This window comes from Felis catus, chromosome D3 (assembly GCF_018350175.1).
Source record: "Felis catus isolate Fca126 chromosome D3, F.catus_Fca126_mat1.0, whole genome shotgun sequence".
Lineage (NCBI taxonomy): Eukaryota > Metazoa > Chordata > Mammalia > Carnivora > Felidae > Felis > Felis catus.
Window position 1 is genome coordinate 14460384 of NC_058379.1, and position 27421 is coordinate 14487804.

A 27421-nucleotide genomic window follows, 5' to 3' on the forward strand; every position below is an offset into this window, starting at 1 on the left:
TACTTCTGTGTGGTTATTTGATTAATGTCAGACTTCAAGAGGCCAAGGTTATGTCTTTTTTTGCTTCCCATTATACCCCCACCGACTAGCCCAGAGCCTAGAACAAACCATAGTTCATTAATTCTAAGAGACACGAATTTTTACATTTATAGCAGGATGCAGCTGATAACCAATGTCTTACATCCACCTGCATACGGCGTTGAGCACTCACAAAACACTGGCTCAATCGGTGAAGACGCTCAGAGGCAGGTGCCGCTCTGAACCCCCAAAGGGGTGGCTGAGGGCAACAGAAGTGGTCAGGTGGGAGTCCAAGAGAGTCCTGGGACCATGTCAAAAAAGCAACACTTCACAGGCATGTGGGTTCTCTATTGCTTAAGACAGGAGGAAGGGAGAGGGTCTGAGATTGGGACAGGCCCCCTGAGTCCTTCTGCATACCTGCCCAGGCTGGAGAGCCAGCCCTGGATAAATGCCCGAGTCAAAGGCAAACGGGCACAGCTAGGGAGTGGGGGTCAGGAAATCCCTGAGAGCCCTTGCAATGTCACAAGAAGCCAAAGTGAAGGTCAGATTCAGTCAGGGCCTCTGCACTTTGCTTCCTACAGAAGTCTGGACCAGCCCTGCTTGCCTGTGGCTCCTCCCAGGACACTCTATGGTGTCTGTGGCTGGTCTCAGCCCTCACATGGGCCTCCACATACTAGGAATGCGAGGAAACTCTCCCCACTGCCCCCCCACATCCTAGCTGCAGGGATCCCGGAGCAGGGATGCGGGGCTCTTACATACACCAGGTGCCAGCTTCAGACTCCTTATGGTATCTCCCGGCAAGATCACAAACTATCATTTTATCTTCTATGCCTTCATGGCGATTTTGTCCAGTGTAAATTTTTAAAACATGCTACCCACTTTCATAAGCCTGCTTAGCATGTTTTCCCATTTTTAACACACTGAGAACCGGGGCGCCTGGGTGGCTCAGTCGGTTGAGCGTCTGACTTCGGCTCAGGTCATGATCTCACGGTTTGTGGGTTCGAGTCCCACGTCAGGCTCTGTGCTGACAGCTCGGAGCCTGGAGCCTGCTTCCAATTCTGTGTCTCCCTCTCTCTCTGCACCTAACCTACTCGCATTCTCTTTCTCAAAAATAAATAAACATTAAAAAATTTTAAAAAAAAAAGACACTGAGAACCTCCAAAGACTGCAAGGCACCTGGCCACAGTCAGCCTCTGAGGGGCCCTGCAGAGAGCTTCCCATCCCCTCCTAGCAGCCAGTATGTAGCTACAGACACCATGTCACCCTGCCAGCAGCAAGATCCTCCCCAAACCAGAGCCGGGTGCACACGGTACCCACTTTCATGATTTTCTCCCCTGGTTGCCTGTAGGCTGACCCTAAGCTTCTGTCCCAAGACCTCTGCTCCGATAGTCTGGTTCTACTCTCTGACCCACCCCGACCTGGACGTGCCTTTTCATTATAAGCACCGAGCGCGTCCCATACACATGCTGCCCGGCACAGCAGCCACTTGCCCTAAGGGGCCATTGCACACTAAGAATGCAGGGAGCCTGGACTGAGAGGAGCTGTGGGTGCAAAACACACACTGGGGGCGCCTGGGTGGCGCAGTCGGTTAAGCGTCCGACTTCAGCCAGGTCACGATCTCGCGGTCAGTGAGTTCGAGCCCTGCGTCAGGCTCTGGGCTGATGGCTCAGAGCCTGGAGCCTGTTTCCGATTCTGTGTCTCCCTCTCTCTCTGCCCCTCCCCCGTTCATGCTCTGTCTCTCTCTGTCCCAAAAATAAATAAACGTTGGAAAAAAAAAATTTAAAAAAAAAAAAGTAAAACACACACTGGATGTCGAAGACTTTGCATGGAAAAGAGAATGCAAAACATTTCCGTGTTATCATCTTACAGTGATTCTATGTTGACGTGGTAATATTTTGATATATTGAGTTAAATGACACCTATTATAAAAACATCACTTGCTTTGGGGCACCTGGGTGGCTCCGTCGGTTGAGCGTCCGACTTTGGCTCAGGTCGTGATCTCGCGGTCTGTGAGGTCGAGCCCCGTGTCGGGCTCTGTGCTGACAGCTCAGAGCCTGGAGCCTGTTTCAGATTCCGTGTCTCCCTCTCTCTCTGACCCTCCCCCATTCATGCTGTCTCTTCCTGTCTCAAAAATAAATATTTAAAAAAAAATTTTTTTTTAAAACATCACTTGTTTCTTTTTACTCTTTTTAATGCAATACTAGAAAAATGGAAGGGTAGGTGTGCAGCTCACAGCCTATTTCTAGGAGCATCACTGGGATAGACTCCGCAGGGGCCGGCCAGCTTTCCCTGTCAAGGGCCAGATGGCAAACAGTTTCGGCTTTGCAGACCACACTCAACTCAGCCTTGCAGCACAAACCAGCCACAGACCACACGCACTGGAACGGTCCTGGCTGTGTTGCCATCAATACAGATTTGGCCCCCAGGCTGCAGTTTGCTGACCCCAACTGAGGAAGACCCATACCGTAAAAAGGGTCATTTCTGGGGCACTGGGGCGGCTCAGTCGGTTAAGCCCCGGACTCTTGATTTCAGTTCAGGTCATGATCTCAGGGTCATGAAATGGAGCCCTGAATCCGACTCTGCACCGAGCGTGGAGCCTAAGACTCTCTCTCCCTCTCTCTCTCTCTCTACCCCTCCTCTGCCTGCACCACCATGTAGCTCTCTCTCAAAAACAAAATAAAACCTTAAATGAAAACAAAAAGTTTTTAAAGGGTCACTTCTGGGAAATGCTATTCATCTTCTCGCGGGCCCTCCATGAAAAGCCACCTTTCATTCAAGTGAAGAAGAGAAACACAAGCGCATTCGAGGCTCCCCTAACCTGGCACGGTCCTGGGGCCATGAAGCAGCCCCCAGAAGCCCCGGGGCTCAGCGGCCCCAGGGCACCCACCAAACACACTTACTTGGGTGTGTGGGCCTCGTCTACACGGTGACCCAGCTGGAATTCGTGGGACTTGCTCCGATGCAGAGCGGTGAAACCTGGAATCAAGTGGATCAGTTTCCGGGAGGAGGGCGGCGGGGTCCCCGGGGGCTTCAGCTTGTTCTTCCTCCTCATGGGTGGTGTGCCGGGAGGGGTCACGGTGGTGACGATATTAGGGGTGCGCGGCGGGGTGCGGACCGCGTGCCGCTGCCGGGGCGACGGGGGCAGGGAACGGTGGCCTGACTCCAGCGGCGGTGGCGGGCACAGGCCCGGGTAGGGGTCCACGGTAAGCCTGTCCACATGGGTGTACACGGGGGCCCCGGGCGAGGGGCTGGCGTGACAGTAGTGCTGGACGCACTTGGTCTGGACCCTGGGGCTCTGAGAGAGGTGGGTGCGGATCCACGGCGTGGGCTCCGGGGGGCACACGGGGTTGTTCTCCTTCCCCGTCTCCGTGGTAGGCCACTGGATGGTCCAGTCTTGTTTGGAAAGGTTGCCTCCTGAGTTGGAATAAAGGAGCAGAGAGACAACAGATAAGCCTTGACAAAGCCTGGCAAGTTACAGCACGTGCACGTTCTGGCGTATGCACGTTCCAGCGTATGCACGTTCCAGCGAACGTACCTTACGGCGTATGCACGTTACAGAGAACGTACTTTACACATGCACATTACCGTGAACGTATCATACGGCGTATTCACGTTACAGCGTATGCACGTTACAGCGAATGCACGTTACAGTATGTGCACGTGACGCGCCATCCACACCACACTGTGCATGCATGCTACGCCTTATAGACCTTACAGCCTATGCACATTACATCCTATATACACTGCGCTGTGTATGAACACCACACCGTGTTCATACTATACTGCACACACATTTACATAAATCCATCCCCCTTTGGCTCCTCCAGAGAATGAAATCCCTTTGCTGACTCTCTCACTATAACCCCCACTCAACAGCCTTGCCCACCTGCTCTCCTGTAGTTGTGAAGCCCACAAGTCAAATATCCAGAAAAGCAAAGGAGTGAATTCTCGCTTTTGAATTTCCAAGGATCTTAATTCCAGCAGTTTCAGGATGATTGATAGGATTTTCGAGGATAACCTTTCCCTTACGTAGCAATTTTAACAGCTAGCCCCTATATGAGATACAGGAATTCTGCAGAAGTCAAATTCGCCCTGACCTCTTTCTCAGACACTGCACCAACTTCTCCCAGATCTGCTGTGGCTGTGTGCTCGGTCAAACCCTCATCCAACACTTTCTTTCTTTCTTTCTTTCTTTCTTTCTTTCTTTCTTTCTTTCTTTCTTTCTTTCTTTCTTTCTTTCTTTTAATGTTTATTTTTGAGAGACAGACACAGAGCACAAGCGGAGGAGGGGTAGAGAGGGACGGAGACCCAGAATCTGAAGCACGCTCCAGGCTCTGTGCTGACAGCAGAGAGCCTGATGTAGGGCTCGAACCCACAAACCATGAGATCATGACCTGAGCCAAAGTCCGACGCTTAACCACTGAGCCACCCAGGTGTCCCATCATCCAACGCTTTGTGAATGCACCAGGCACTATGCTCCAGAAAGGCATAGCAGACCACACCCAGTCCAGGCTCTCTGGTACCCTAGGTTTAATATTCCACTTAAGGAGAGACACAATAGACCAGAAAACACAGTCATGAAAGGATTTCAGAGGGTGATGAGTGCCGGGAGCGGGGACAACCAGAATGGATGTGATAAGAGAATTAGTAATGGTGAATGGTTACCAAGCTGTGGTTCCTGCCCACTGCAGAACACGACTCAGCCACAAAACGGAATGAACTACTGAGCATGCAGCAACCTGGGTGACTTTCCAGACAACTGCGCTGAGCAGAGAAAGCCAATCCCAGAAGATCCCATTCATATTGCATTTTTGAAATGGCCGCATTTTAGAAATGGAGGATAGATTGGTGGTTGCCAGGGTTTAGGGCTGGAGGACACAGGCAGGAGGGACACACACAAGGGACCCTTAGAGCATTGGAACTGTCCAGTATCTTCACGTGGTGAAGGACATGTGATCCCACACAGGTGATAAAGTTGCATAGAACTAAATACACACACACACACACACACACACACACACACACACACACACACGAGTACACATAAAACTGGGGAGACCCGGACAAGATCAGGAGGTTGCATCAATGTCAATAACCTGGCTGTGACATGGCACTACAATTTTACCAAAAGTTACCAATTGGGAGAAACTGAGCAAACTCGACAAGGGATCTGTTGCGGGCTGAATGTTTGTGTCCCTCCAAAACCCTGACATTGACATCCTAACCCCCTACAGTGATGGCCTTTGGAGGTGGGGCCTTTGGGAGATAACTGGGTTAAGAGAGGTGGTGAAGGTGGAGCCCTTATAAGGAGATGGGGAGACAGGAAGTCCGAGGAAGGAAGGGCCGTGTGAGACTACAAAAGTGGCTGTCTATCAGCCAGGAAGAAGACCCTCCACAAGAAAACATCTGCCAGCACCTTGATCTTGGACGTCCAGCCTCTAGAACGGTAAGAAATAATGTCTGTTGGTTAAGCCACCCAGTCTGTGGTATTTGTTTTAGCATCAGGATCACTCTGTGTTATTTTTTACAACTGCATGGCAATCTACAATTAGCTCAATACAAATTTCAACTGAAAAAAACTAACAGTAAAAGGGTTGGGGGTGGGGCTGGCTTCAGGTAGAGCATTCAGCTCCCTAAGGAAGCCCCATTTAAGCTGGCATTGAGGACAAGAAGGGGATCGCCAACAGCCAAGGAAAGGGCATACAGGTAGGAAGGAGCTTTTTTTTTTTTTTTTAAGTCCTACAGCCGTTTATTAGGGAAAGAATGGAGGCGTTAAAAAAAAATCCCCACTGTCTGAATGCAGCTTGGGATTTTCAGCCCTGGTATAAGTTAAACCAAAAAATAAAAATAAAAATTCCAATTGCGCATTAACATTTTCTCACTCCTCCGCCATACTGAAAGGGTAAATATCAATGTGGTCTATATGCACAGACTCCATGCTAAGCGGACTCCTATCTACGTTAGGGCAGGCACTTTCCTAGGTCCCTTTTCGGGGTGCCTTCTCGAAGGCAGTGTGCCCAAGGTGTGGCAACAATAGGGTGGGTGGCTCAAGGAGAGGCTGAAGGGACAGGTGAGGGACAGACCACCAGGACCGTGCACCAAAACGCAGTGTGGGTTATATGCCAAGTTCAGTGGGAAGCCATTGAGAGTTCTGATGGGAGGTTCCTTTCTCGAAGATCCTGCTAGGACAAGGAGAGCCCATGAAAGGTTTTGCAGGGCTTCAGGCGAGAGGTGTCGCTGGTCCCCACGTGGGTGGTGGTGGCTGCGAAAAGAGAAACCAGTGGGGACCGCTGCATGCAAAAGCAGGACCTGGCAGAAGGCGATCGAGTGGCCCCCCCATCACGGGCCAAGGAAGAGATTAGGGGCAGAAATAAATTCCAGCTCGTGGCCAACTAGCAATAACGAGAATAATTACTATAAGGACCATAACAAGAGCTGATTTATAGAACATTTGACAGTTTGCAAAGTGCTTTCGTGAAGACTGACTCACTGCCCCATTTTTAATTAAAACTACCCATTTTGTTATTATATATTCATTATAGAAAAATTAGAAAATTCAGATAAGGAAAAAGGCAATGTTGGTCTACAGCCCAGCCATCATCCCTATTAACGTTTGGCTGTGGAGCCTGCCAGATGGTTTGCTGTGCATATTTTTTTAAGAAGTGCTGTAAGATCTTGTTTAATGGTTCGTCTCTGCTTTCTTCACTTGTAATATTAGGACTGCTTTACATCTTATTTAATATTCGTAACTCTGTGGGCAGAGGGCCATTTTGATCTCTACTTTGTAGATAAGGTCATGGATGTGCAGAGACGAAGATGTACCGAGGTCACACCAGAGATGGGGACTGGCAGCTGGGATTCAAACCCAGGGCCTGGGCCACCTCAACAACCAGGACCCTGGGGCATCGACACAGAGGGCTGGGATCCGCATTCACCGAAGGCCCTAGGCCATCATGGATGAGCCAGATGGGAATAGATACCAGAGCAGGACTCATTTCTGACATGGCTCTCCCTTTTCCCTTCTCCCAGACTTTGCCAGAACATTCTACCAAAGTCACCAACACTATGGTGGTGCGTAAATCTCGAAATTCAGACATAAATACTATTAGCCCAGTGACTAAGAGAGCCAGCTCTGGAGTCTTATGACTTGGCCCTATGTCTGGCTGTGCGGCCCTGGGCCACTCGCCTAACCTCTCTGAGTCAGCTTTATCACCTGCGAAATGGGACAGTAGGACCTGCCTCCGGAGAATAGTATGAGGACATATGCGATAGCACAGGACAGCACCTGACACATGGCAGGAACTCCATAAATGTCAGCTACTCGTATTGTGATTCTCAACACCGTGGTGCTAAGTTGTTACCTCCCCTTTAAAGAGTGCGCACTTGTGTGGAGACGTGTCGTGCCACAGATGTTACCACCATCCTGTGCACCTTCCGGAAGCTGACGCTCAGAGAGGCTGAAGAACTCTGAGCGCTGGAGGCAGACAGAGTCAAGCCCAGACCAGCTTCTCTGTTACCCGGAAAGCTCTGGCTTGATGTATCTGCTCAGAAAATATAAACTCGTTGTCCGATTCACCTAAATAAAATATGTTTAAGAGAATAAATCTATTTTTTAAATTGTCTGAATCATACACTGCGTTCTAAGGCCACAGAAAAGTACCGTGGGTGTTCTTGCTAGAGCTCTTCCCCCCGCCTCCAGGGAAATGGACAAAAATATGGGATTGGGACTCTGAGGGATCTGGTTCAGAACTCTGGTGCCACCAAGGACCAGCTCTGTGACCTCTCTGAGCCTCAGTGTTGGGGTCTGTAAAATGAGAATGATCATGGTTCCCTTGTAGGTAAGGATTAAATGCATTCGTTCACCTGAGTATTTCACAAATATTTTTTTCAGTTTATTTTTAAAATTTTGTTTTTGAGAGAGAGACAGAGCATGAGCGGGGGAGAAGCAGAGAGAGAAAGAGAGGGAGACACAGAATCCGAAGTAGGCTCCAGGCTCTGAGCTGTCAGCACAGAGCCTGGTGCGGGGCTCGAACCCATGGACCACAAGATCATGACCTGAGCCGAAGTCAGAAGCTTAACTGACTGAGCCACCCAGGCGCCCCTATTTCATAAATATTGGAATGCCTCTCGTATACCAGCCACTGTTCTAGGCACTGTGATAGGCCGATGAACTTAAAAAGACCAAGATCCCTGTCCTCTAACAGAGCACATGTTCTTAGTGGGGAAACAGATTAAAGGGGGGATGAACAAATAAATGACATATATAATACATTGTCTATAAGATGTCATATAAAATATCTCATCTTTGAGCCAGTGGTAATAAGTGCTATGGAGGAAAAGAAAGTGGGCGTGGCCACAAAAATGTGCTGGGGGACTACTTCAGACAGACCAGGGTGAGGAGGGACAGTGGACACAAGCAAGTATCAGAGTGAGTGAGGAGTGAGTTAACGAGATAAAATGAGTCGCGTCATCAGCACAGAGCCTGGACCACCACATGAGGCAGGCCAATGGGCAGATGGTTGAGGGTGCTGGAGACGTCTATTCTGGATGCCTGTGACTCATCCGATTTGCTCCTCGGGTACTCACTGTGCCAGCCCCTGGGGTGGGGGGGGTCTGTCTTTCCCCTGCCCTCAGGATGCTCATGGTCTGGCAGGAAGACCGATAATGCAATAATCGCTGTAATTCCACGCCCAGGTACAGACCCAAAGGAAGTGAGGGCAGACACCTGAACGCTTGTATGTGAATGTTCACAGCAGCATGAAGCGCAACAGGCAAAGGGTAGAAACAACCCAAATGTCCACTGATCTGACAAATGGATACACAAAATGTGGTATGCCCATGCAATGGAATGCTATTCAGCCGTGAAAAATAAAGTACTGGCAGGTGCTACAGTTTGGATGGACCTCAAACACATTATGCTATGTGTAAGAAGCCACATTACATACGATCCCGTTTATGAAGTGTCCAGAACAGATCTATAAAGACAGAAAGCAGATTTGTGGCTGCCAGGGGCTGGAGGGAAGGCGGAATGGGGAGCTAGTGTTTAATGGGTCCAGGGTTTCTCCTGGGGTGACAAAAATGTTTGGGAACTGGAGAGAGGTGGTGGTTGAATGCACGAAATGCCATGGAATTATTCACGTTACAATGGCCATTGTTCGGGGTGCCTGGGTGGCTCAGTTAAGCGTCTGACTTCAGCTCAGGTTATGACTGGCCACTGTTCTGTGAGCTTCACCTCGATTACATAAGTAAGTAAGTACCCACGATGGGGCAGAGAATCTGACGTCAGAGGAAGTGCAGGTGGGAGCACACGTGAGCGACCCAGCTCCCGGTGGAAGGGTAGAGATAGGCATCCCAGAGGACGTGGTACCTACACCCAAACCTCGAGGTTGAAAGAGAACTTGCTAGGAAAGGAATGGGGTTCAGGGTGGAGGAAGGAAGGTCGAGACAGAACAGCAGGGTCAAGGCCAGGAGATGCTCAAACGTGATGTGTTTGGAGGAAAAGCAGCTCAGCGTGAGGCAAATTGTGACATTAAAAACCTAAAAGGGTGTGGAGCTCTCTGGAGGGAGGAAGAAACTCAAGCCAAGACTGGAAATAACGACTAAGGAGGACCATGCAGGGACTTGCTCTCCTAAGTGCAGGGGGCTATTGAGAGGGAGGGGTCAACATGACGGGATCCCCTGCGGCTAGCCTCCCAAGGGAAGGTGGTCTCCTGCAGAGCTCCTTCAGACCTGCAGCAGCCGTCAAACTGGGGAACAGAGGAGGCTAACGCTCTGGTCCGCCACACCACGCAGCTGTGAGCCCAAGGCCCAGACTTCAGCCCTATGCTCATGCCAAGGGAGGGGCTGGAACTTCCCCCAACCATAAACGATCGAAGCCAAGTTCCTTCCTGGCCATTCGGCTAGATCCACAAGACCTGGGCCCCCAAATCCCTGCTCATGCCAAGGGAAGGGCTGGCTTTCCCAACAGACAAATGTTGAGAAGTAGTCTGGGGCTGGAAGTCAAAGTTCTGCCCGTCATATCACTGTTATATCCCAGCCCCTGATCACACCCCGGCAGGGGCTGGTGCTTCCCCGATCACGTGGCTTAAAAATCACATAGCCCAATGGGGTCCATTTGCCATCAAGTCCTGCTGGAGCCCAGTGGGATGGTCCTGTCCCTCTGTGATTAAAGCTGTCCCAGAGACCCGGGGGCACGGCTGTGTAGCCATCCATTCTTTGTTTCTCTAATTCCAGTATAGTTAACACATGGTGTTGTATTAGGCTCAGGTGTACAATATAGTGATTCAGCAGTTCCACACGTCACCCTGTGCTCATCATGACAAGCGTGCTTCTTAATCCCATCACCTAGTTCCCCCACCCCCCACCCACCTCCCCTCTGGTAACCATCAGTTTGTTCTAGATAATTTAGAGTCTCTTACTTGGCTTCTCTCTGTTTCCCTTGTTCATTTATTTTGTTTCTTCAATTCCACATATGAGTGAAATCATATGGTACTTGTCTTTCTCTTATGTCACTTAGCATTATACTCTCTAGCTCCATCCATGTTGCTGCAAATGGCAAGCTTTCATTCTTTTTTTATGGCTGAGTATTTCATTGTATATATACCACATCTCCCTCATCCATTCATCAATCCTTGGACACTTGGGCTGCTTCCATATCTTGGCTATTGTAAATAATGCTGTTATAAACAGAGGGGCGCATATAATTCCTCTGAATTCGTGTTTTTGTATTCTTTGGATAAACACCCAGTAGTGGGACTGCTGGATCGTAGGGCAGTTCTATTTTTAACTTTTTGAGGAACCTCCATACTGTTTTCCAAAGTGGCTGCACCAGTTTGCATTCCTACCAACAGTGCATGAGGGTTCCCCTTTCTTCACATCCTCGCCATCCAGCTGTTGTTTCTTGCGTGTGTTGATTTTAGCCATCCTGACAAGTGTGAGGTGATATCCCGTTGTGGTTTTGATTTGCATTTCCCTGATGATGAGTGATGATGAGCATCTTTTCACGTGTAGGCATCCATTCTTGTGGCTCAACAGGACATGATCAGGGAAGGGGAGGGAAGGGACACGATCAGATGAGCGTTAGGAAAGCTATATGGGCCAGAGTATGGAGAAAGCGCTGGACAGATCAGAGGTAGCAGCAAGCCCAGCCTGAGGCCACCGAAGGCATCTAGATGGGAGATGATAAGGACCTGGGGCAGGGTTGGGAGAAGAAGAGACATGGATTGAATGGCCACAAGCAGAGGAGAAAAAAATAGCTAACCTTTATTGGAAACATACTGCGTTTTTGACACTGTTGTGTAATTTACATGTAAAAGAATTATATAGCTACACAACAATTCTAGGTAGTAAGCAAAGATCACTCCATTTTATAGATGAGAAAACTGAGGCACAGAGAGGTTAAGTGACTTGTTCAAGACCACACAGCTAGAAGGAAGACAGCTGGGGTTGGAGTCCACATCTTTAAACATGACACTACACCAAGGCTGGCCTCCTGATTTCCAGCCTGGGTCACACGGTGGCTGGTGGCACTGATCACAGCGACAGGAGGTACAGGAGAGGGAAACTGCAAAAAGGAGGTGGCGAGCTCAGGGTCACACAGGCTGAGCCTCAGGTTCCTGCAGGACATCAAGGGGAGATGCCTGGGATGTTACAGAACTTCCTGCCACCCCTTCTGCTCCCTAGGAGTCCTAAGACCGCTCCTCAGGAAGAAGTTATTTTTCTAGACTGAGAAAAATGGAGCATGAGATTGTAAAACCTCCTGGGTCTGTCCAGAAGTCAGGCTCATCTTAGATTTTTTTTTTTTTAACAAAGACATGATATGATTGAATCATGTTCTCCCTCTGTCTCCTCTCCCACCGGATCCCTGAGTCTCCAGAGCAGACATTCCATGGCCCTGAATTACAGGTCAGGGACGGGAGGTAATGAGCACATCGCCCCACTCTCTGGCTCCCTCAGAAGACAGAGAGACAGCTCTGTGTTTGGAAGACTGGCTTTCGGAACGGAAAGAACAAGAATTAATTCTAAACAAACACCAAGCAAGGAAGCAGAACACCTCAACTTTGCAACACGATGCTTAGAAGTTAACTTGCTCTGACCTTGCCTTGCCAAGACCCTGCTTCTTCAACTCTAAAAGAGGACTCACGGCGGAGCTTTTCCCCTAGGCTTGCTCTGAAGATGATAAAGACAACGAAGTAGACCATTTAGCGTAATCTCTGGCACCCAGCCAATGTTGCATAAATGTTTATGTAAAATGGGAGTAAAACCATACATTTCACAAGACGCCGGAGAGGATTAAAGAAAACAAGCATATAAATAAACTTGCATCCGGTGACTATATCCCTGAACCTGCCCTACAGAAAACAAATCCATGAAGCCAAAGCCAATGAGTCCTTATGGTAGTTAAACTGTAGCCACCAAAAAGACACGTTGAAGCCCTAACCCTCAGTACCCGTGAGTGTGACCTTCTTTGCTAATAAGTTCTCTGCAGATGTAATCAAGTTAAGATGAAGTAACACTGGGTTGGGGGTCCATAAAGGCAATGATTGCTGGCCTTATACGAAAAGGACACAGGGGTACCTGGGTGGCTCAGTCGGTTAAGCGTCCGACTTGAGCTCAGGTCATGATCTCACGGTCTGTGAGTTCGAGCCCTGCATCAGGCTCTGTGCTGACAGCTTGGAGCCTGGAGCCTGCTTCAGATTATGTGTCTCTCTCTTTCTCCCTCCTCCCCTGCTCGTGCTCTCTCTCTTCTCAAAAATAAATAAACGTTAAAAAAAAATTTTTTTATGGCACAAAAACAGACACATAGACCAATGGAATAGAATAGAAACCCCAGAACTAGACCCACAAACGTATGGCCAACTCATCTTTGACAAAGCAGGAAAGAACATCCAATGGAAAAAAGACAGCCTCTTTAACAAATGGTGCTGGGAGAACTGGACAGCAACATGCAGAAGGTTGAAACTAGACCACTTTCTCACACCATTCACAAAAATAAACTCAAAATGGATAAAGGACCTAAATGTGAGACAGGAAACCATCAAAACCTTAGAGGAGAAAGCAGGAAAAGACCTCTCTGACCTCAGCCGTAGCAATCTCTTACTCGACACATCCCCAAAGGCAAGGGAATTAAAAGCAAAAGTGAATTACTGGGACCTTATGAAGATAAAAAGCTTCTGCACAGCAAAGGAAACAACCAACAAAACTAAAAGGCAACCAACAGAATGGGAAAAGATATTCGCAAATGACATATCGGACAAAGGGCTAGTATCCAAAATCTACAAAGAGCTCACCAAACTCCACACCCGAAAAACAAATAACCCAGTGAAGAAATGGGCAGAAAACATGAATAGACACTTCTCTAAAGAAGACATCCGGATGGCCAACAGGCACATGAAAAGATGTTCAGCGTCGCTCCTTATCAGGGAAATACAAATCAAAACCACACTCAGGTATCACCTCACGCCAGTCAGAGTGGCCAAAATGAACAAATCAGGAGACTATAGATGCTGGCGAGGATGTGGAGAAACGGGAACCCTCTTGCACTGTTGGTGGGAATGCAAATTGGTGCAGCCGCTCTGGAAAGCAGTGTGGAGGTTCCTCAGAAAATTAAAAATAGACCTACCCTATGACCCAGCAATAGCACTGCTAGGAATTTATCCAAGGGATACAGGAGTACTGATGCATAGGGCCACTTGTACCCCAATGTTCATAGCAGCACTTTCAACAATAGCCAAATTATGGAAAGAGCCTAAATGTCCATCAACTGATGAATGGATAAAGAAATTGTGGTTTATATACACAATGGAGTACTACGTGGCAATGAGAAAAAATGAAATATGGCCTTTTGTAGCAACGTGGATGGAACTGGAGAGTGAGATGCTAAGTGAAATAAGTCATACAGAGAAAGACAGATACCATATGGTTTCACTCTTATGTGGACCCTGAGAAATTAACAGGAACCCATGGGGGAGGGGAAGGAAAAAAAACAGGTTAGGGTGGGAGAGAGCCAAAGCATAAGAGACTCTTAAAAACTGAGAACAAACTGAGGGTTGATGGGGGGTGGGAGGGAGGAGAGGGTGGGTGATGGGTATTGAGGAGGGCAACTTTTGGGATGAGCACTGGGTGTTGTATGGAAACCAATTTGTCAATAAATTTCATATTAAAAAAAAAATAAAAAAAATAAAAGCTAAAAAAAAAAAATTTTTTAAAGAAAACGACACAAAGGAGACACCATGTGAAGACAGAGGCACAGATTAAAGAGGTGAAGATACAAACCAAGGAACGCCAAAGATTACCAGCAACCCCCAGAAGCTAGGAGAGGGGTGGGGAGCAGATTCTCCCCCCAGAGACTTCCGAGGGAGCATGGCCCTGCCCATACCCTGATTTTAAACTTGGAGCCCCCAGAACTGTGAGGAAATGTATTTCTGCTGGTGTTATTTATTTATTTATTTTGAGAGAGACAGAGAAAGCATGAGCAGGGGGAGGGGCAGAAAGAGAGGGAGACAGAGGATCCCAAACAGGCTCCACACTGTCAGTGTCCATGCCTGGTGCGGGGCTCGAACTCACAGAGGGTGAGATCACGACCTGAGCCAAACCTAAGAGTCGGATGCTTAACTGACTGAGCCACCCGGGCACCCTTGTTTCTGCTGTTTGCAAGCACCTGCTTTGGGTGGCTTTGTTATGGCAGCCCTAAGAAATGAATACAGTCCTCAGCCAGGAGCCAGGGACATTCACTGACTACAGGCTGGGGAGTTAGGATATAAAAGTTGGCATTTGGAGGGCACCGGCCAGACTCAGGGGGTTCAGTGCTCATCTTACCTGCGCTTTAAGGTAGGTATTATTGACCCATTTTATAAATGAGCTCCGGGGGGCACCTGGGGGGCTCAGTTGGTTAAACATCTGACTTTGGCTCAGGTCACGATCTCGCAGTTCGTGAGTCTGAGCCCCACATCGGGCCCTGTGCTGACAGCTCAGAGCCTGGAGCCTGTTCCTCAGATTCTGTGTCTCCCTCTCGGTCTCCCCTCCCCCACTTGTGCTCTGTCTCCCCCCCGCCTCACAAATAAAAATAAACATAAAAAATTTTTAAAAAATTGAAAAGAAAATAAATGAGCTCTGGATGAGTGCTAGGATGTGGCTAATAAACCTACATCTTCTCTTCCCTCTTTGTCACATGGCATCCTGCAATTGTGCTGGGACCCACCTTCCCCCGAAGCTTAAGAGTTCCTCCAAACACACACACACACACACACACACACACACACACACACACACACACACACACCCTCCACCAGGTTCAAGAAAGCACCGAGTTGCCCCCAAGAATCCCTGCCCTAAAGTTGTTTGAAGTCAGAAAGATGAGAAGGGCGCAAGCAAGCTTTACCCCTACCAAATTCTCCTCTCCATCAATTACTCTTCCTCTCCACCCCTGCATTTCAAAATCAGAAGTTTGGGAATGAAGAAGCCAAGTGCCTCGTTTCATTATCCAAATTGCCAGCTGCTCGATTGACGGGGATGCGGCTTCTCTCTGCTGCAGCTTCAGAAGTGTGTTCGCTGATGGGCTGTATTATATCAACTCTTCCCCTCTCTCCTTTGATCCTCTTTTTAATAAAGTCTGAGGGAAAAAGGTAATTTTTCATTTTAAATAGGGAAGGTGTGGTACCAAGGTGCTCTGGGGGTTATTAATCGTGGCTCTTGCTATCTTGTCATCCGTTTCTGGAAAATCGTTTTATTTCAAGTCTTGAAATGGGCGGGGAGAAGGGAATAGGTTTGAAGAAATGAAAGGTCTGAGGCTTGATTAAAGACATTTCAAGGTGTAAGGGTTTTTCTTTTGACATTCTCCGATAAGGGACTAACAGAAATAAAAGCCATTCTCAAGGGAGAAAAATGATTTCAGAAGGTCTGGGCAAGTGTCTAACTTCTTTGTCCCTTCCCATTAAAATTTTATAAACAGGCAAACGTGTGACTTAGAACTTGTCTGAATTTCAGAGCCGGCATCAGAATGCATATGTGCTTTAGCCCTTCAGAAGCAGAACTGGAAAAAGTCTGCTATTCCAGCCTCACCACTACTTGTAATTTTCGTGACTATTTCAAAGCACTTGTTAGTTTAATCCTTACAACTTCCTAACAAGAAACACAGCTTTCAGATGTTGGCTGAAAATATTAGATTGAAGTCACTGGAGGAACAACAAAAAAGTTTTTACTTTAATCCTCATAACTTTGCAGCAAGAAACAGAACTTTTAGAAGTAGTTGAAAATGTTTCACTGGAGGGGCGCTGCCTGGGTGGCTCAGTCGGTTAAGCAATCAACTCTCGGTTTCAGCTCAGGTCACGATCTTGTGGTTTCGTGAGTTCAAGCCCCGCATCGGGCTCGGCACTGCCAGCGTGGAGACTGCTTGGGATTCTCTCTTTCTCCCTCTCTCTCTGCCCCTTCCCTGCTCACGCTGTCTCTGTCTCTTCCAAAATAAATAAGTATACTTTAAAAAGTTAAAAAAAAGAAAATATTTCACTGGAGTCATTGGTAAAGAGAAAAAGTAACAACAGTTGTTACTGACACTGATGACAGTTACTATTTATTGAACGCTGTGTGTCAGATAGTGTTCTAAGTATTTTATATGCATACCTTCACATTATCCTCGTAAGACCCTGGGAGGAAACTTCTGCCACTGTCTCCATTTCACAGTGAAGGAAGTGGCAATTATCTGAGAGGCTGAGTTACCCAAGATCACACAGCTAGTAAGTGATGGAGTGTGGTTTCCAGTCCAGGTCTACACCCATCACCATCACAACCTTCCAGGGAGCCTCCTGACACCCTCTGGAAATGAGAGAACTATCCAGAAGGCCCTGGAAAGGCTGAACCGTTTTACACAGACCTTCTAGATCAGCACCAGAAGCAATGCTGTCTGACCCTCCAAAAGTCAAAGATGACACCCGTGTTAGCCACAATTCCTGAAAGAGCGAAACCTGAAACCCAGGAAGAATGTTTGCGTTTCTGGAAGCAATTGCAAAAAGAAGCAAATAAGGACAAATGAAAAACACACAGTTGCCAAAGCAATTCAACACTGGCAAGAATCTTAATCTAAGATCTCATTAAAGAGCTCGGCGTCTAGCCAAGCCGTGGGTCCCACTGGGCACTGTTGCCTCCCCCCCCCCCCCCAGTGTCCCCACGTAGGAGCAAACAAATGCATGGACCCCAGTCTGGGCAAGTTATCTGGGAGAATAGACGGGGCAGGGAGCTTGGACTCTGACCCAGTAATGCCTCTCACACCCTGCTTGATACAGCATTTGCGACTTGATTACCCACCGAAACATCCAGAGAGATGAGCCTTTCAGTTACTAACTTCAGGGAAGCTTTTCCGCTCTAATGAAGTTTCTTCTCTATTTGCTAAATTTTAAACACAGAGGTGCAACTCACATCGACCATTTCAAAGTGTAGAATCCAGCGGCATCAGGTACATTTGCAATGTTGCCTCTATCAATTCCAAAAAAATTTTCATCGCCCCAAAAGAGACTCCCATACCCATGAAGCAGCCACTCCTCCTTCCCCCACCTCTTCCCAGCCCCTGGCCACCACCCATCTGTTTTCTGTCTCTCTGGATTTACCTATTCCGGATGTTTCGTGTAAATGGAATCATATAATATGCGGTCTTAGGTAACTGGCTTCTTTCACTTTGAATAAATGTTTTCATCCACGGTGTAGTAGGTGTCTCAGAATCTCCATTCGTTCTCGCGGCTGAATAATACTCCATTGTCTGGCTATACCACATACTGTTTATCCGGTCATCAGCGGACGGACACTTAAGCTGTTTCCACCTGTGGCTATTGTGAACAGTGCTGCTATGAATGTTTGCATACAAGTTATTTGTTCAAACACCTAGTTTTTAACTCTTTGGGGGTATATATCCAGGAGTGGAACTGCTGGGTCCTGTGGTATTTCGACGTTTTAACCTTCTGAGAAACCACTGAACTTTTTCTATTGCAGCAAGCACCATTTCACATTCCCACCAGCAATTACAAGGTTCTGATTTCTTTTTCTTTATGTTTACTTATTTTTGAGCGCGAGCGAGCTTGCACACAAACAGGGGAGGGACAGAGAGAGAAAGAGAGAGAGAGAGACAGAGAGAGAGAGAGAATCGGAAGCAGACTCCAGGCTCTGAGCTGTCAGCACAGAGCCCATTGCGGGGCTCGAACCCACGAACTGTGAGATCATGACCTGAGCTGAAGTCGGATGCTCAACCCACTGAGCCACCCAGGTGCCCCAAGGGTTCTGACTTCTACACATCCTAGCCGACTTGTGATTTGTCTTCAATGATGATGACGATGGTGGTGACGATTGCCATCCCAGTGAGCGTTTAAGAAAGCACTTTTCATAATGACCCCATAGCTAACGTTCACTGAGTGCTCACTGTGGCCACACACCCTCTTAACCTCATGCCTCGTTACATTTAATTCTCGTTAACAACCCTGTGAGGCTGGTGAGATCAGAGCTTGGAAAAGTTGAAACGCTTGCCCAAGGCCAAGATCTAAACTCTGGCAGTCTGACCCCAGAGTATGTTACCTTGGCTGCTCCATGACAATGACATACGGCGTTTCTGAATTGATCCTCACAGCCCCCTGGGCAGATACAGGTTATCAGCCCCATTTTTCAGAAGTTGAAACTGAGTCTTGGAGAAGAGCAGGGACCTTCCCCGTGTCCACCCATCTAAAAAGTTTCAGGTCTATCCTGCTCCAAACCCCACGGTGTTTCGCCTCCACTGTGTAAATACTCTTTGACAATATTTAAGTGTTTTAATTGTCAAGAACAATTAAAATTGTGACCGGGCTGCTTCCTGTCTCCAGATTGAAGAGAACAACTGTGACCATCTGTTGGACATTTGAAACTGAAAGCGAGGCTTCTTGGTTAATTTCACAGTTAGCATCTATACAGGGAATTTTGCAATAAAACACATCCCAGAGCATCTCGCGGTTAGGACGTTGGATACAGCCGTGAGCAGCAAGCCCTGGAAGAACTGACAGAAGCCCAAATTCACACGAGTCCAGATCTAGGGGCTCAAGGATAGAAGCAGCACTCAGGGCACCATCTTTAACATCCACGCTGTTGGTAGTAATGGGGTCTGACATTGGGTACTGCAGTCTTGTTGGAACCATGGTTCTGAACCCCAGTGACTGTCAGCATCACACTGCAGCCCGCAACAGCCCGACGTGGACAGTGAGCGGAGTAGATTACACAGTGCGCTAGTCCAACACCACGACTGCTGGGATCCACGCGGCCTCGGGCATGGCCCTGCCTGCCTTCCCACTGTGCTGAGCCCTCATCATCATTATTCACCACCTCCACCCTCCTTGTCTGTCGTCGTCGTCCTCCTCCTCCTCCATTTCCTCAAACCCTCACCACTCAGTGGAATTATTATGTTACACAGTCAATTTACATTATTCGCAGTTATACAGTCAAATTTCGTTATTCTACAGGGATGCTGCAAACACCGAACCGTTGTTCCTCGTGGAAACACAAGATTAGGTTCCCACAAGCCTCTGCCCCACTTTTGTCACCTGATCCATATGTCATCTCCTTTTATGTGGGTTTCTGTTTAAAGACACCTTATTAAGTATAGATAGTTGATTCATTAACACTGAGCTCATGGCCAACAGCACCATGGCTTGTGATAGGGAGCTTGAGCAAAGCTTCTGTAACAATGTATTTTTCTCCATAAGGCAGCTCGCAACTTTCTTGTGCTCAGGAACATGAGATAGCACATCAGTCCTCTGCTCAGGGGTCATTTTAAACACTGAAAACCCCAACAGAAAAAAACCACAAGAACTGTGGGAAAAGTGACGCTAAATTTAAGACCTCAGAAAGGACTCTTGTTTGCAAATCACTGTAAGAGCAAAGCAGACAGTGTTGCCTCCTTGGACCTCAGCTGAGGATGTGAGCAGCACGGGACTCAAATTTTTCACCACACAAATATGGATTTGGGAGATACAAATACATTGTATTTGCACCAAGGAGAATCTGCAAATATGGACTCCAAGAATGATGAGGATTGATGGGAATTATCTGTCTATTTGCTTACCATCTGTCTTCCCTGCTAAAATACACGTTCTCAGAAGGCAGAGGCCCAGACTTTCTTACCACTGTAGTGCCCAGCATCTAACACAGTGCCTGGCAATAAACAAACACAGATTTTTTTTTTACGACATATGTGTATATCAAATCATCACATCGTACAGTTTAAACCTATACACTGTTATTGGTCAATTACATCTCCACGAATCTGGGGAAAAATTAATAAATGTAGATATTTTGTCATGATGCATAAATGACATGTTGCCTCAATGAATATTTGTGACATGAATCAATTGCTGAACACTCATAAATCCTAACGGCCATGACGGATACTATTATTGGTATCACCCATCCTGAATGCAGGAAACAAAGGAGGTGGGAAATGCCTTGTCAGAGCCGAAATTCCTTTCAAGCCTGGGGTTGCCCTGGGTGGATAAAGTCTTGAGAAATAAAGGTCTGGTGGGACCAAAGAAAGCAGGTGGGAAGATGTCCTTATCCCTGCAGAAGAACGGGCTGCCCCAGGGGCCTCTGAGGAAGGGGAAGGGGGTAACGCTAGGAGGCCGGTCTGGCTCCCATCAGCTCTGAGGGATGCGGCAGGAGAGCGTCCACACCAGGAGAGGCCACATTCGAAAAGATAACCTCTGAGGTTGCTCGAATTCCAGCGCTCGGCCCGCCTTTGATTGACAGGCATGATGTTAGCTTCATAACCTCTTGTGTTGGCAAATTCGAGAAAGCTCAAAGCAACATTAGATCACCTTGCACGCTGCAAAGCACCTTATTTTTATCTCCGGGCAACTGACTTGGAGAACAGCTTTCCCCAATCCTTCCGTCTTCTCCCTCGCCACATGGATCCAGCGGGGCGGGCAGCTGCCTTCCTCTCTCTCCCAATTTCGCTCTACAGGGACAGTGCTTGTGAGGGCTTTGCAGCCTGGCGCGATGGGAGGTATATCTTTTGAGGTCACCTTCACAGTCTTGACCCAGAGGCAAAGAGAAATGCGGATGCCTCCAGGAAACGGGTGTTGGGTAAACCTTCGTTTCCTCCTCCACCGCTGTTAACAAAGGCGAACACCACCCATGGGCGCCATGGGGCTTCTCCAAGACATCTAGATTTAGTGCCTCCTGAGATAACTCCTTGCCCCAGGACAACAGAACCCAGCCAGCTTTGAATCCCAGCTGTGTGACCTGAGGTACGTCGCTTGATGTCTCTGAGCGGCAGTTTGCGCATCTACAACTGAATAATAATGGTACGCACTTTAGAGACGCCCGGGGGGCTCAGACGGTTAAGCGTCTGACTTCGGCTCAGGTCACGATCTCGCGATTCGTGGGTTCGAGCCCCACGTCGGGCTCTGTGCTGACAGCTCGGAGCCTGGAGCCTGCTTCGGATTCTGTGTCTCCCTCTCTCTCTCTGCCCCTCCCCCGCTCATGCTCTGTCTCCTTCTGTCTCTCAAAGATGAATAAATGTTAAAAAAAAAAAAAAAGTATCCGCTTTATAGGCTTGTTTTGAGAATTCATGAAAATAAAGAGCCTTGCACACAGTAGGCCATCATTTTGTTACTATCACAGCTGCTGCTGTTTAGCCGTCATTCAGTTCCCCCTGCAGGTAGCTATGTGTATACATCTTCGGGTTAGACACCCACTATGTACAAGGCACTCGGGTCCACAAGATGGATGGCTTCCCCAGCCACACAGAGCTTACGCCCTGCACACCACATCATAAAGGCTTCGCGTGAAAATGCAGCAAAATTGCTCATCAGTAATTTTTAGATTGATTACGCGTTGAAATGATACCTTTCTGGAAATACTGGGTTATAGAAAATATAACATAAAATTTAACCTCCTTCCTCAAAAGGCTAAACACAGAATTACCCCTACGATCCAGCAATCCCTAGGTATATACCCCACAAAAATAGAAAGCTGGGACTCAAACAGATACCTGTATACCCATGTTCAAAACAGTACTCATCACAATATCTAAAAGACACAACCCAAGTGTCCATCGACCGATGCATGGATAAACAAAACATAATATATCCATACGGTGGACTATTATTCAGCCATAAAAGGAAGGGCATTTTCATACACGCTACCACATGGATGAACCTTGACATTCACCAACATTGAACACTATGCTGAGATAAGCCAGAAACAAAAGGGACACATATTGTTATGTTTTCCACTTACATGTGGTACCCAGCGCAGACAACTTCACGGACGGAAGCAGAATAGAGGTTACCAGGGGCTGGGGTTGCTGAATGGGTAGAGTTCCAGTTTGAGATGATGGAAAAGATCTGGGGAGGGGCAGTGAACTTACTTAATGCCACTGAATGCACACTTAACAATAAGTTAAAATGGTAAGTTTTATGCTGTGTACATTTACCACAGTAAAAAAAAAAAAATTAATGTCACCTATTTCTTTGTGTGTTTTTTAAATGTGGTTAACTAGAAAATTTTAAGTTACATACATGGTTGGTATTATCTTCCCCTCAGACATACAGTGTCCCACGCGGGTCTAGAAGAGGATGTAGGCACTAAATGCAGAATCATACTTCAGTGACTTAGTTACGAGAGAACAGAAGAAGCTGAGGGCTGGGGAGAGGTTCCTAAGGAGTAACCTTTGAGCTGGGGTCACGTGAACCAGGTAAAGGACGAGGGCAGGTGTCCCAGCCAGAACCGGCATGTGCAAGGAGGGGACCCACAGGAGGAAATGCAAGGGGCCAGTGGGGCCGGGGTGGGTGGAAACTGAGGCAGGGGAGGCCAGCAGGGACCTACAGGCCAAGGTGGGGATTTGAGGACTTATCCAGAGGACAACCACAGATGTTCCCATGACCCTGCAGACCACCCGCTGCACTTGAGTAGCGGATCTGTCCACGTCTGTAGCTCGACCGTGAACTCCTGGAGGCCACGTCTTGGCATTCTCCATCTCAGCCCGTGGCACAACACTGGCACCAATAAATATTTGCTGGCTCAATCTGGAAGAGGCCCACACAAGTGGGCCCGTCCCCCTAACACCTAACCTTGCCCCGCACCCCGCCTGTCACTGGAGCCCAAACACCCTGTCGAGGATGATTCCACAGGAATCTCTGAAACCAGAAGCTGCCAAGCCCAGGGGTAAGGAACAAATGCGAAAACTAAAGATGTCCCCCCAGGTCTCAACAATAATTAAACCATCTACATTGATAAAAATCACAGACCAAGATGAAAACAAGCGAGTCTAGATATTAGCAATGGGGGTGCTCTGCCCCAGTTACTAACCCCAGGGGGCAGTCTGATGCTGACAGATAAGGCCTCAAGTCTGAGCCGTCCAGGCACTCCTTCATCCCACAAACATTTGCAGGGCACTTACCAGGGAGTGAGGACTGGGGAGGTGCTGAGGTCTTGCTCAGCCAGCTTCCTGCCAGCTGTATCTAGACCAGAACCCCCGGCTCAGATCTGGAGGAACTGCTCTTCCGTTGCAGCAGGAACTCCTGGCTATCTTATTATCAAGGGTAAATAAAGACGCTAACAGGGGCGCCTGGGTGGCTCAGTTGTTTGAGCATCCGACTTCGGCTCAGGTCATGATCTCCAAGTTCATGGGTTCAAGCCCCGCATCGGGCTCTGTGCTGACAGCTCAGAGCCTGGAGCCTGCTTCGGATTCTGTGTCTCCTTCTCTCTCTGCCCCTCTCCCGCTTGTACTCTCCCCCAACCTGCCTCTCAAAAATAAATAAATAAACATTTAGGGGCGCCTGGGTGGCTCAGTCAGTTGAGCATCCGACTTCAGCTCAGGTCATGATCTCATGGTTAGGGAGTTCGAGCCCCACCTTGGGCTCTGTGCTGACAGCTCAGAGCCTAGAGCCTGCTTCAGATTCTGTGTCTCGATCTCTCTCTGCCCCTCCCCCCCATCTCTTTCTCTCTCTCTTAAAAATAAACATTAAAAATAAATAAACATTTAAAAAAGAGAAAAAGAAAGAAACAAACATTTTTTCAGGACCCACTATGCACCAGGAGCTATGCAGACACCTTGCCTGTACTATCTCATTTTACTCCTCATAGCATTATGAGGTAGAAATTCATTCACAAGGTACAGGTGAGATGGGGGGGAAGGGGGTCCTAAGTTTTACTTGTCTAAGCTATACAGCTACTAAATGAAAAAGCCAAAATAGGAACCCAGAGCTGCTCCTTATCCCTCTTGTGGTGGAGGGACACAGAAGTAGTTCAACTGACAAAAAATTAAAAAAAAAAAAGGATAAAAACAGGGAAAAAGCAGGGATGGGCACAAGCCCCCCAGTGCAAGCCTCCTCAGGGCCACCCAAGGATAGTTCAACAGCTGGGCAAAGAAACAGGGTAATGGCCAAAAAATGCCGACATATTTCTGAAAAAAGAAACGACAAAGTAAAATGCACTGTGTTTTAAGGGGAAAATGTTCTCAGGGCGCCTGGCTCAGGTCATGATCTCACAGTTTGTGAGCTCGAGCCCCCCATCGGGCTCAGCACTGACAGCACAGAGCCTGTGTGGGATTCTCCGTCTCTCCGTCTCTCTCTGCCCCTCCCCTGCTCGCACTGCCTCTGTCTCTCTCAAAATAAGTAAATAAACTTGCAAAGAAAGGGTAAAAGGGTCTCACAAATGACTGAACCCCATAAATATTTCAACGAATACTTACAGAGCCTTCTGTATGCGGATTGCTGTGTTGCTCAGCACTCGGTATACAAGGAACAAATGATAACAGTGACAAGGACCACAGCCACCCTTCACCGAGAGCTTCCCACTGCGTGCCAGACACGATTCTCAACACTTGCTTACGTTTCCTAACCCAGTCCTTGCAATGGTGCCACAAGGGAGATGCTAAGATCTCCCCCATGCTATAGATGAAGGACAGGGGGGATGTGGCCCCTGACCCAAGAGTCCCCTAGCAGGAGAGGGAGGCAAGGGACCCAGGGAAGCAGCTTCGACACCATGTACATGCTTTAGACAAGACCCCAGGTAGCGTGACGATGCTCAGGTGAGGGTTTAGATCCTGACTTCACCTCTCTGCGCCTCTGTTTTCTCACCTCTGCAATGGGGATAGCATCACCTACCTCACGGGATTGTTATGAGGGTCTAGTGGGCCAACACGTAGAAAATACCCACCCCGGTTCTGGTTTGGGCACTGATGGCGTGTGTCCATGGTGGCACCCTGTCGTCCCCACCGGGGCCCCCAAAAACTCTGGGAAAAACACAAAGGCAGCTGCCTGAAGGTTCAAAGAATGTAAGTTAACAGCAGGGTGATAGGGGACAGAGATAAAAACGTGAAGAATGACAATTATACGGCAAATGATGCGTTCCCTTCAATTCCCGCCCCTGCCTTGAAAGCAGGCAGAACCGTGCACGAGGGTGGGGTGGGGAGTCAATGTTCCAGGGCAGCCCTGCCTTCCACGCAGAGCACCCCGAAACGAGTCCCTGCATGCAGAAGAATGTGAAGAGAATCTTCTTTTTTTTTTTTGATTCCCTCTCTCTCAGCCCTGCCCCCATGTCAGCTTAGCCATAAAACTGCACCCACATGAAACAGAAACAACTCAGACACCTACGCCCCCAAGAGAAAACCCGTTCCTCTGGACAGAGGAACTGGGAATAGGGGCCAATAATGGGAGGGAGAATCCACAGGGCTTCTCTCGCCCTCTTTTGTCTCAACGCAAGGACAGGGTCAGCCTCTTAGAACCAGGCAACAGGGCAGGAGGCGAAAGCTTTTGGCCAGAAGCCCCTGGGAACCAGAGAATGTGGAAAGGATCCCCAAAAGGCAAGAGCTGGAGAAGGCACTCCCTGACTCTGTATGAGAAACACTCCGTGTGCTTAGAACCAACCCAAAGAAGCCTCGCAAAAACTTCGAGAAATGATCTGGCATTGGACCACCACCCACAGAAGGCAAGACAGAATGTGCAGCCTGAACCTAACAGATTGACTACTTAAGAAAATCAAAACAAAACAAACAAACAAAAATCAGTGTTCTCCACGCTCTGGAAAACAGTGTGGAGGTTCCTCAAAAAATTAAAAATAGAACGACCCTACGACCCAGCAATAGCACTGCTAGGAATTTATCCAAAGGACACAGGAGGGCCGATGCATAGGGGCACATGTACCCCAATGTTTATGGCAGCACTTTCAACAGTAGCCAGATTACGGAAAGAGCCCAAATGTCTATCAAATGATAAATGGATAAAGAAGTTGTGGTTTATACATACAATGGAATACTACTTGGCAATGAGAAAGAATGAAATATGGCCATTTGCAGCAACATGGATGGAACTGGAGGGTATTGTGCTAAGTGAAATAAGTCAGTCAGAGAAAGACAAACACCGTATGTTTTCACTCATATGTGGATCTTGAGAAACTTAACAGAAGACCATGGGGGAGGGGAAGGGGGAAAAATAGTTACAGAAAAATAGTTACAAACCATAAGAGACTCTTAGGTACAGAGAACAAACTGAGGGTTGATCGGGGGGCGGGGGAGAGGGGAAGTGGGTGATGGGCATGGAGGAGGGCACTTGTTGGGATGAGCACCGGGTGTTGTATGTAAGCCAACTTGACAATAAATTATATTTTTAAAAAATCAGTGTTCTCCAAAGGAGACTCAGAATCTGACAACAGATATTCCAAATGCCCAGGAGATACTCCAAAAACTACTCCAATGTGTATTCGTATGATACATATGACAGCTATAATATGAAGAAAGGAGAGAAAAACCACAATGCCTATGTCTTTATACTAAGCACAATATGAAAACTGGTTCCCACCCTCTGGGTCCTAATAATCTAAGTCTGATTATAATGATATAAACAATCAAATAGAATCAAGAAGCCAAAAGCAATGGGTTATAGCTCCATCAGCCCTCAGTTCCGACATCAAGCATCCTTCCCTGACCACCTCACCAGGGCTGGTCTCCACCCCTTGTTACTCTCCATCCCTGCCTTCCCACTTAGCACAAATTCAAAAGGCGTTATTTGTGGGTTTTGTTTTTAATGTTATCATCGTTCTTCTCCCTATAGACCGTAAGGTCCGTGCACATCAAATTGGTCTTGCTCAGCCTTGGCTCTGAAGCACCTAGTGGAAACTTGGCAGAGAGGTGTTGGAATGAATACATGGACAAATGGAAAAAAAAAAAAGGAAGTCAATCCATCAATTGATTCGTTAGTGAAAGTGAAATGCAAATGTAGTTTAGGAATGGAAGAGTAGTAAACCACGTGGCTAGGCATAAGGAAGTTTCACAGGAGCAAAACTTCTGGATTTCACCGAAACAGGTTGACGAGAAAGGCTGTGATCTCCCCCAGATCTTTAGGCTGGACCTACTAACTGTGGTAAATAGACAGAATGGGGACAAATTACAACAGAAGAGTCT

At 47.8% G+C, this 27421-nt stretch overlaps 1 protein-coding gene and 1 non-coding gene across 6 annotated transcripts in view; one reads left to right on the forward strand and one right to left on the reverse strand.

The window, feature by feature from the left end:
* KSR2 (kinase suppressor of ras 2) overlaps positions 1-27421 on the reverse strand; it is a 434084-nt gene that overhangs the window by 257719 nt on the left and 148944 nt on the right. For all 5 annotated transcript variants that reach the window (XM_045042232.1, XM_045042231.1, XM_045042233.1 and 2 more), the window contains exon 4: positions 2919-3432. In XM_045042232.1, the coding sequence (XP_044898167.1) occupies positions 2919-3432 (514 nt within the window). The remainder of the gene's footprint in view (positions 1-2918; positions 3433-27421) is intronic.
* Positions 953-1037, forward strand: TRNAR-UCG. The gene has a single exon. It is a non-coding gene; the product is annotated as a tRNA-Arg (tRNA).